This window comes from Schistocerca americana, chromosome 8 (genome assembly GCF_021461395.2).
Source record: "Schistocerca americana isolate TAMUIC-IGC-003095 chromosome 8, iqSchAmer2.1, whole genome shotgun sequence".
Taxonomy (NCBI): Eukaryota; Metazoa; Arthropoda; class Insecta; order Orthoptera; family Acrididae; genus Schistocerca; species Schistocerca americana.
Genome location: NC_060126.1, coordinates 163707476 through 163717589, shown reverse-complemented (window position 1 = coordinate 163717589; position 10114 = coordinate 163707476). Strand labels below are relative to the sequence as shown.

At 42.2% G+C, this 10114-nt stretch overlaps 1 protein-coding gene across 1 annotated transcript in view; it reads right to left on the bottom strand.

Annotated features, from left to right (window-relative positions):
- Positions 1-496: 496 nt before the first annotated feature.
- The window catches only part of LOC124545006 (protein takeout-like), a 52201-nt gene continuing 42583 nt past the window's right edge, over positions 497-10114 (bottom strand). Inside the window, exon 6 of the mRNA XM_047123765.1 lies at positions 497-764. Coding sequence (XP_046979721.1) covers positions 610-764 — 155 coding nt within the window. The 3' untranslated portion in view covers positions 497-609. The remainder of the gene's footprint in view (positions 765-10114) is intronic.

The window sequence follows — 10114 nt, the reverse complement described above, 5'->3', positions numbered from 1 at the left end:
TCTCACTTAAATCTTAATAACCTCCCATTGTAGCACCAGTAACTGATCTAACAACTATGTCAGACACTTGTTACCTTACGTAGGCATTTGCCGACAGCAGTGCCATATTCTGCCTGTTTACATATCTGTGAATATACGAGTACATGCCTATACCAGTTTCTTTGGCGCTTCAGTGTATAAAGATATTTATGTCACTTTACAACGTATATTCTAAAATAAGTCTTAAGGTTAATATTACCTCATATTTCCTTGCGTTTCTCAAGAAACTACGTTGATCTTCCCCTGCCTGTTCTTCTACTTGCCTCTTTATTCTTCTGCATGTAAGCGTTTTGCAGCGATGAGTTCTGGAATTGAGGATTCGGTGTTACTTACCCTAGTATACCATATACCATAAATTTGCAAGTGCTTATGTACGCCTCATTAGGCCATAAGAGAACCCTCAACGTGTCTGTAGGAACTGTGCTGTCATCAGGAGAATGAAAGGAAACACATTAAGTACACACAGTTTTTTTTATTTGTGGTGTATACTACAAGTAAAGTGGTTTGACAGATATGTGGATGGAGCAGCGGTGGTGTGCTATTCTGATGAGTGACACGAAGACGCTGTCTTCAGTTGGTTGGGAAGACATCGGTGTAGGGCACCTTGTGGAACACGTTGTTGGCAATATCCTTGAATGCCAGTCCGAACGCCTCTTCAATGCTTGGCTTCAGCTCCTTCAAGATCTCCTCCCAGTTCTCGTTCAGGAACTTGTTCATGTTGTCGCCTAGAAAGTGGAAGACATGGTCAACAAAGGCTACCGAGTCCACACCATCGAGAAAGTTACGCCCACAACTGGCACAACTGGCAGACTAGAATACTGAGTGCAGCATTGAGATGCGAGTCATGTGCAGGAAAATACGGGAGATTTTGCGCCGTTGCGGCATGCATGAGATAGGTAATTAGTCACTTGAACTAACTCTGAGGAAGGTGTCCCAAAACTTCAAGGCTATATTATTGTATACAAGGTTAATCGCAAAAGGATGGACACCTATATTTCGTGAACGGATCAAAAGACCAAAAAAAATTTTTTTTCATTAAATCCTAGGACGCACGCAAAGGGGTACGTAACTTAATGGTATGGATCATACTCTTAAATCTTGTACCAACGGAGATCTTTTTGTTGTGGTCTTCAGTCCAGAGACTGGTTTGATGCAGCTCTCCATGCTACTCTATCCTGTGCAAGCTTCTTCATCTCCCAGCACCTACTGCAACCTACATCTTTCTGAATCTGTTTAGTGTATTCATCTCTTGGTCTCCCTCAACGATTTTTACCCTCCACGCTCCCCTCAAATACTAAATTGGTGAGTCCTTGATGCCTCAGAATATGCCCTACCAACCTATCCCTTCTCCTAGTCAGGTTGTGCCACAAATTTCTCTTCTCTCCAATTCTGCTCAATACCTCCTCATTAGATATGTGATCTACCCATATAATCTTCAGCATTCTTCTGTAGCACCACATTTCAAAAGCTTCTATTCTCTTCTTGTCTAAACTATTTATCGTCCACGTTTCACTTCCATACTTGGCTACACTCCATACAAATACTGTCAGAAACGACTTCCTAACACTTAAATCTCCACTCGATGTTAACAAATTTCTCTTCTTCAGAAACTTTTTCCTTGCCTTTGCCAGTCTACATTTTATATCCTCTCTACTTCGACCATCATCAGTTATTTTGCTCCCCAAATAGCAAAACTCCTTTACTACTTTAAGCGTCTCATTTCCTAATCTAATTCCCGCAGCATCACCCGATTTAAATCGACTTCATTCCATTATCCTCGTTTTGCTTTTGTTTATGTTCATCTTATATCGTGCGCTTCTAGGCGCGTGACCGTTACGGTCGCAGGTTCGAATCCTGCCTCGGGCAGGGATGTGTGTGATGTCCTTAGGTTAGTTAGGTTTAAGTAGTTCTAAGTTCTAGGGGACTTATGACCACAGATGTTAAGTCCCATAGTGCTCAGAGCCATTTTGAACCATCTTATATCCTCCTTTCAAGACACTGTCCATTCCGTTCAGCTGCTCTTCCAGGTCCTTTGCCGTCTCTGACAGAATCACAATGTCATCGGCGAACATCAAAGTTATTATTTCTTCTCCATGGATTTTAATTCCTACTCTGAATTTTTCTTTTGTTTCCTTTACTACTTTGCTCAGTATACAGATTGAATAACATCGGGGATAGGCTACAACCCTGTCTCACTCCCTTCCCAATCAGTGCTTCCCTTTCATGCCCCTCGGAGATAAGGAAGTATATTTATTAAAATGAAACGATGTACTTTTTTCAGTGTTAAGGATAAAAGTATCGAACTGATATTTATGTCAAATGATAAGGTCTATGGCCCCTTGATGCTGCAAAAAAATTTAAGTTTCTCAGATACTGCCATTTATGTCCAATATTTTGATACAAACTTACTCATCAAAACCCATAGGATACTTCCCGTTGGTCTAGAGTAATGAAATTAGGCAAAAGTAAGATTTCACAGTATAAGTAAAGGAAAAAATCCGAAAGTTGTTAATCTGCAATTACATCACAATTTTTTTCCATTTGTTATCCGTCTTTCTGTCCATACGTCTATTAAGACCTCTATTTCTCAGGGGTGGGCTGAATTATCAAATTTAAACATATCAGATAGTACAGTCTACGCTGTCTTGGTGGCATAAAAAACATTAAGCTTCTAACTCCACTTATCTACATCTACATCTACAGAGATACTCCGCAAGACACTATACGAGTTGTGGCGCTGCGTAACCTGTACCACTTGTCATTTCCTTTCCTGTTCCACTCGCAAATAGAGCGAGGGAAAAACATCTATATGCCTCCGTTCTATCTATCTATCTATTGCTTGCGCCTTTGTCCCGCATGTTGCGCGGGGCTGGCGTGGTTAAATCGAATTTGGCATGTTAATGTGAAGGGGTGGCCGGATGCCCTTCCTGCCGCCACCCCGTACCCTCCGGGACGGAATCAGAGTACCCCTTCTTTCTGTGTCTAGTGTAAATCATGGAAAAGTGCGGATGTGTGTCAAATGTCTGTGAGTCATGTAACTGAGGCGGGTCGTGGGGACCAGCCCGGTATTCACATAGAGGGATGTAGAAAACCGCCTGAAAGCCACATCCAGGCTGGCCAGCACATCGGCCGTCGTCGTTAACCGGCGCGCCTACCCGAGTCCAGGAAGCAGCGCACTAGCGTTCTCGGCTAACCTGGCGGGTTATCTATGTACCTCCGTATGAGCCTTAGTTTCTTGTATCATCGTGGTTCTTATGCGCATTGTATGATCGCGGCGATAGAATCGTTCGGCAGTCAGCTTCAAATGCTGGTTTTCTAAATTTTCTCATGAGTGTTTCTGGAAAAGAAAGTCGCTTCTCTCGAGGGATTCGCAATTGAGTTCCCGAAGCATCTCCGTAACACTTACGTGTTATACGATCCTACCGGTAATACATGTAATAAATATAGCAGCTGAACTGCTTCGGTGTCTTTCTTCGATCCGACCTGGTGCGGATCCCAAACACTAGGGCAGCACTTTGGAACAGGTCGTACCAGCGCCCTATACGCTGTCTCCTCTACAGGTCAACGAGTCTTTCCTAAAATTCTCCCAATAATCCGAAGTCGACCATTCGCCTTTCCTACCGCAGTTCTCACGTGCTCGTTCTACCTCATATCGCTTTGCAAAGTATTTAATCGACTTGAGTGTGTCAAGCAGGACACTAGTAATACTGTATCCTAACATTACAGGTATAATCTCCCTACTCATCCGCATTAACTTACATTTTTCCTCGTTTAGGACTAGCTGCCATTCATCACACGAACTAGAAATTTTGTCTAAGACGTCTTGTATCTTCCTACAGTCACTCAACCTCGACACCTTACCACACATCCATGAGTCATAAGATACGGAAGTTTCTTAAGACCCCTTTCTCTCACGAACGGATAGAAACATAAAGTTGAAATTTGTGTCAAATATTAAAGTTTACAGTCCCTTGGTAGTGTAATTTAAGCTTCTGCGTTAATGAAATGAAACGTTAACGACATTTATGTCAGAGAATTAGCCACTCGTATTTGGATACTCGCAAACTCATTCATTATAACGCTGTCGAGGAACTATCTATATACGTACGAGTCCCACTCACACTTACCAGGTTTTCTGTGCAATTGATGACTAAGCGCTGTTTTTGAGTCTTCTCGCATTTTTTTATCCATCCAGATACTTTTGATTGCGTTTTGTAGTTGTTTGGCAATCCCACCATCCACAGGTTTCGACAAATTTGCAACAACCATCCTGTCTCCAATTTTCTGAAAGTTTGGTGGCTGTGATTCTTCCAGCTTCAGTGATAGAATTTGCTTGGGTAATTCTGTTTTTCCTTTTTTCATTCTTCATGGCTCAGAAGTTTCTGAAAGTATCTTGCCGTTATTCTGCTATTTTCGGGATTATTCAGGGCCAGCATTCCTTCTCCCTCTTTGAAACACATTTCTCTAAGTTTTTATTATTTATTTATTATATTACCATGATTTCGATTGTAGAGCCATTTTCAATGATGAAAAAAGTCAGTAAATATGGAACATGTCTGGAAGACATGTCGACGCTGAAACAGTACAAAACGTGTGTGGACTTATATAAGTTTGGTATTTTCTGACTTTTTCTCACCACTGAACTTGAAAATGGCACTACAGCCGATATCAAGGTAATGAAATAAAAAATAACAAAAACTTACAATCAAATTGGGGAAACGGTTTCTTTCAAAAATTGTATTAAGACTATGGTTGCCACACAATAAGAAAATCACGAAACACTTTTACACCCAAACCACTTTCAAAGAGAATTTCCTGGTTGTATGTGTTCTGGCGTAACCACAAGCGCCGGAACGAAGACAAAGAACGCAAGAGAAGAGAAGAGAAGGGAGGAGAAGAGAAGAGAAGAGAAGAGAAGAGAAGAGAAGAGAAGAGAAGAGAAGAGAAGAGAAGAGAAGGCAGTGAAACGACGTCGGCCAATGGTGCGCTGATTAGGGCCGCACCACGACAGGAGCGGCCTCTACGAAAGGAGAATATAAACGCCGCTCCTGCCAGCCTCGACCACTCAGTATTGGGACAGTATTAGCACGGCCTAGCAGAGAGTGCTACGATAGCAGTGACATGTGATCCATATCAATTGCTTGCACGGACATTGTATATAGCAAAGGACACATATTTGCATGACGCCCATTGCTTGCGACCACCTGTTGTAAATACAAGTTACATATTGTCATTCTTCTGATTTGTAAAAAACAACTATTAATTGATTTTTCTGGAACTGTTGTACAACATTCCGAGAACGCAGCATCCTTTAGGCACCCTGTATGATACCAGTGGGCAGGACCCCACAGTATGTGGGTTTTATTCCAAAAATTACATGAAGTAAATACAATCTCCCATCAAATGTATCCGGATACATCTATGTAATGCCAAACTCCACTAGACATGACGAGAGGCAATCCAAATAGTATAAAAGGAGGCGGGGAGTATTGTGTTGACAGCAGAGAAACAGAGTAAGAGCAGAGTGAATCGGTCAGCAGAGCTCAGAGACTTCGAACTTGAACTAATCGTTGGATGTCACCTCAGAGACAAACCCATCAAGGCTATTTCAGCCCTTCCAAAGATGCCCTTGTCGACGGTTGGTGATGTGACTGTGAACTAGAAACGTGAAGGAACAACCATGGCAAAAGCTACGACCATGCAAACCTCATGCACCGACGGGCAGGGACGATCGAGCGTTGCACAGGACGGTTGTAAAAAGTCGCACAACATTAGCGGAAGGAACCACTCCGAAATGCTACCAAAGTGAAGCTAGCACAGTGGTCGAGCAGATCCTCATAAGGTAAACATTCCTGTAATCATCGGTAAGCGACACTTGACATGCAATTCAGTGGATTACTGGAAACGAGTTATCTGGAGTGATGAATCTCGCCATAACCTTTGTCAATCCGATGGAACGATTTGGGTTTGACGAATTTCTGGAGAACGTCACCCGCTAGCACATGTAGAGCCAACAGTGAGGAGGTGTTATTACCGTATGGGGATGTCTCTCGAGGATAGGATGTGGTTCCTTTATTTGCGCAGAAGAAAACCTTTAACGCGGAAGGATGTGAACACGTTTTACAGTACCGATTGCTGCGTACAGAGTTCGGACACGGTGATTGTATCTGTACGATAATGCATGCTGTCATAAACCAGCACCTGTAAGGCAGTGGTTTCTGGATAACAACATTCCTGAAATAGACTATCACATACATAGTACCGATTTAAACCGAACAAGAGATCTTTGGGATGAAGTAGAACGTCGACATCGCTCCAAGCCCCCAACCATCTATGGTTTAGGCTTCTGAGGAATAATGAACTGCCATTAATCCAGAGACGCTAAGATACCTCACTGAAAGTGTCCAAGACAGAATTTGAGGTGGCAAAACGGTGATACCGTCCATGTTAATGTCCTCTAATAGGTGTCCAGGTACATTTCGTATGATATGTGAGTGGCTCGAAGACTTCTTAAATAACAAAACCCAGTATGTTGTCCTCGACGTCTGGTGTTCATCAGGGAGGTGTGATAGAACAGTTGTTGTTCTTTATATACATAAATGATTTGACGGACAGTGTGTGTAGCAATCTGTGGTTCCTTGCTGATGATGTCGTGGTGTACGGTAAGGTATCGAAGTTGAGTGACTGTAGGAAGATACAAGACGACTTAGACAAAATTTGCAGTTGGTGTGATGAATGGCAGCTACTCCTAAACGTGGAAAAATGTAAGTTAATGCGGATGAACAGGAAGGTCAAATCTGTTATGTTCCATACAGTATTACTAGTGTCTGATTTCACAGTCAAGTCGTTTAAATATCTGGGTGTAACGTTACAAAGCGATATGAAGTGGAACGAGGATGTGAGAACTGTGGTAGGGAAGACGAATGGTCGACTGTAGTATATTGGGAGAACTTTAGGAAAGAGTGGTTCACCTGTAAAAGAGACCGCATATAGGGCGCAGGTGCGACCTATTCTTGAATACTGCTCGAGAGTTTGGGATCCGTACCAGATCGGATTGAAGCAATTCAGAAGCGGGCTGCTAGAATTGTTACCAGAAGGTTCGAACATCACTTTCAGTGTTCGGAAACTCAAATGGGAATCCATGGAACGAAAGCAACGTTCTTTTCGAGAAACACTATTGAGAAAATTTAGAGAACCGGCCTTAGAAGCTGACTGCCTAACGATTCTACTGCCACCAACATACATTGCGCGCAAGGACCACGAAGATAAGATACGTGAAATTAGGGGTCATACGGAGATATATAGAAAAGTCGTTTTTCTTTCGCTGCGTTTGCGAGTGCATCAGGAAAGGAAATGCCTAGTAGTGGTACAGGGTGCCCTCCGCCACGCACCGTACGGTGCGGAATATCTATATAGATGTAGACGCAGACAGTGTGGTTCCATTTACAACAGGAGTAGCTGACATGCTACGTATGCGCCACGGCGTGAGAGAGAACGAAGAGAAAATATGTGTTACCTTAATAGTGTAGTCCTATCTTCGTGCTGCTCGTAACGAAGATGTCTGGCATGAAAGTCTCACTTGACGCCGCTTACACGGCAATAGCTGTTTCCACAGCGCGGAACTTCCACCGCTATGTCCAGTTCCGACCGACTTGCTTTAGGAGTCTGCTCAGCTTCGTAGTTCGAATTTTTACCTCAGTGACACGACCATCACAGGGTATTAGGTCAAAGCGCTAGCAGATGGCAGTGTTAGGTTTCTTACCTTCATGACAGAAATGATTTCACTAATGCACGTCGGTGACAGAATTAGCCGCCGGAAATCCTATCATTACGAATACAAATTAACACTGAATAGACTTGGCTACGATATAAGGAATTACTGTTTTCGCTGTGTGTATTAAAAATTTTACGAAATCGCTTTGCTTTTTCGATAAGTTTTTTTTTCTTTTTTTTTGACATTTTAGCTACGAAAAACCGCACTGATTGAGTTCGCTTTGTGGTATTGGTGCCTACTTATGGGATTTTTATTTCGTTTTTGTGCGAAAAAAATGCCTTGAGAAAGATCGAGTCTTTCTGAAAACACTAAAACGGCTGAACGACTGGGGCTATGCGGTTTCAAGAACCCAATGAAGATCGTGAGGTGAGATTTCTGTGGCGCGAGAACACCACGCTTTTACTTGCTCTTTCAGAACTCCTTCCGGTAGCGAGGTGAGACGTAGCTCTGGCCGAAAGTGTCAATCTTTACCTCGCACGTCAGAAACCTTTATTTAAAGAGAAAACCGCTAAAGTTCTCAGCATCTTCACACAATCCAGCAGAACTTGCGGAAGCCTTGCAAAACGGCATCCAAAATCTAATGGAAGAACAGTGCACAGTATTCCAACGTGTTTGTCGGGGTGTCAACGGCAATATGGGAGAATTTCTGTTTTTGGATACACATGGTGGGACACCAGAGATATTCCTCACTAAAATCGTGTTGACACAATCATGGGCCAAGGAAAAATAGTTCTTGCTGCGGCTTCATTAATAATAGCAGCCACTTTGTCACCCATTAGTGAAACAGCTCATACAGTGTTTAAAATCCTGATCGATTTGGATATTGGTGAATACACAGTATGTGATACCTCTAGCAATAGCGACAAACATAGGGTTCTATGAGAGTGCTGCTTAATAATACGGGGCGAGTGCACCATTGTTATCGCAAAACTGGTTCAAATGGCTCTGAGCACTATGCGACTTAACTTCTGAGGTCATCAGTCGCCTAGAACTTAGAACTAATTAAACCTAACTAACCTAAGGACATCACACACATCCATGCCCGAGGCAGGATCCGAACCTGCGTCCGTAGCGGCCGCGCGGTTCCAGATTGTAGCGCCTAGAACCGCTCGGCCATCCCGTCCGGCTCGAAAAACTAAAGAAGCGCTTGACTGAATCGTCAGACTCAGATCATGATCCCATAGGTATCGTTGCGATCCTTTTTTATGGCTACTAGAGGCATGCATTACCAGTGGTACCACGGGGAACAAGGGTGGGTGAGGCATGAGCATGCTTGAAGAGCTCAAATCTGTGGAAATACATCACACGGATCCACGTAACAACACACTTCACAGTGAACATGCTGCCTCATATATGAGGCAACACATATACGCACGAGGTTTCTAATTTATTGTTAAAAAGTGACAAGGGTGCATATCCGTAAGAACGCGGACTTTCTCCACTGTTGTTCAATTGCGTTTTGGAGGAAGTAGTATGGAAATGTATAAAAAGAACGAAAGATGAGAGGAAATAAAATGAAAATTGGAGGAGAGAGAGAGAGAGAGAGAGAGAACCTTCATCCGACCGATTAGCTTTTGCTGAGCACCTGCAAGATGGAACGAAACTTAAACATTCTCCAATAGCTAACTCTAAATACTGAATATCTCATTTCGTTTGAGAAAACAGTGTAGATGACCAACGTCGAAGGTGTGCCAAAACATATGGACTCGATACATGGAAAAATAAAGCAAATTTCCGAATTTAAATACTCGGCAGAGATAATCTAGTCAAATGCTCTCGACAAAGGGACCAACATAAATTGAGCCAAAAAACTATGGCATTCCACTAAACAAAGAACACATACATTAAAGGATTCTTATCATTTAATTCGAAACTGAGATCTTGCGAAGAATTATTCGAAAACTTTGGGTCAAAAATATGAAAGTAGTGTTTGGAAACTGAGAAGCAAGAAGTAAGTGTATGAAAAAACTGGGACTATAATAGATACAAAGAGAACAGTAATAATTACATTTTATGACCACTTAAAAACATTAGATAACTAGAGGCTGACAAATAAAATTTTCAGCTGCTCTGAAAAAGTCCAAAAACCCAAATCTCATGGTTTATGTAACTTAAAAAAGATCTGCAGGAGTGGGAAATGACATACAAAGAGATGCAAAACATAAATGAATTCATAAAAAAAGTATCAAAAGTTAGTGGTTTCCAGAAGAAAACACAACAGGAGACAGGAGAAAGAATAGAATAACAGACAGAAAGAATATAGGTATATTTGGAAGCCAAGAAAAAAGAAACGGGAAAAAT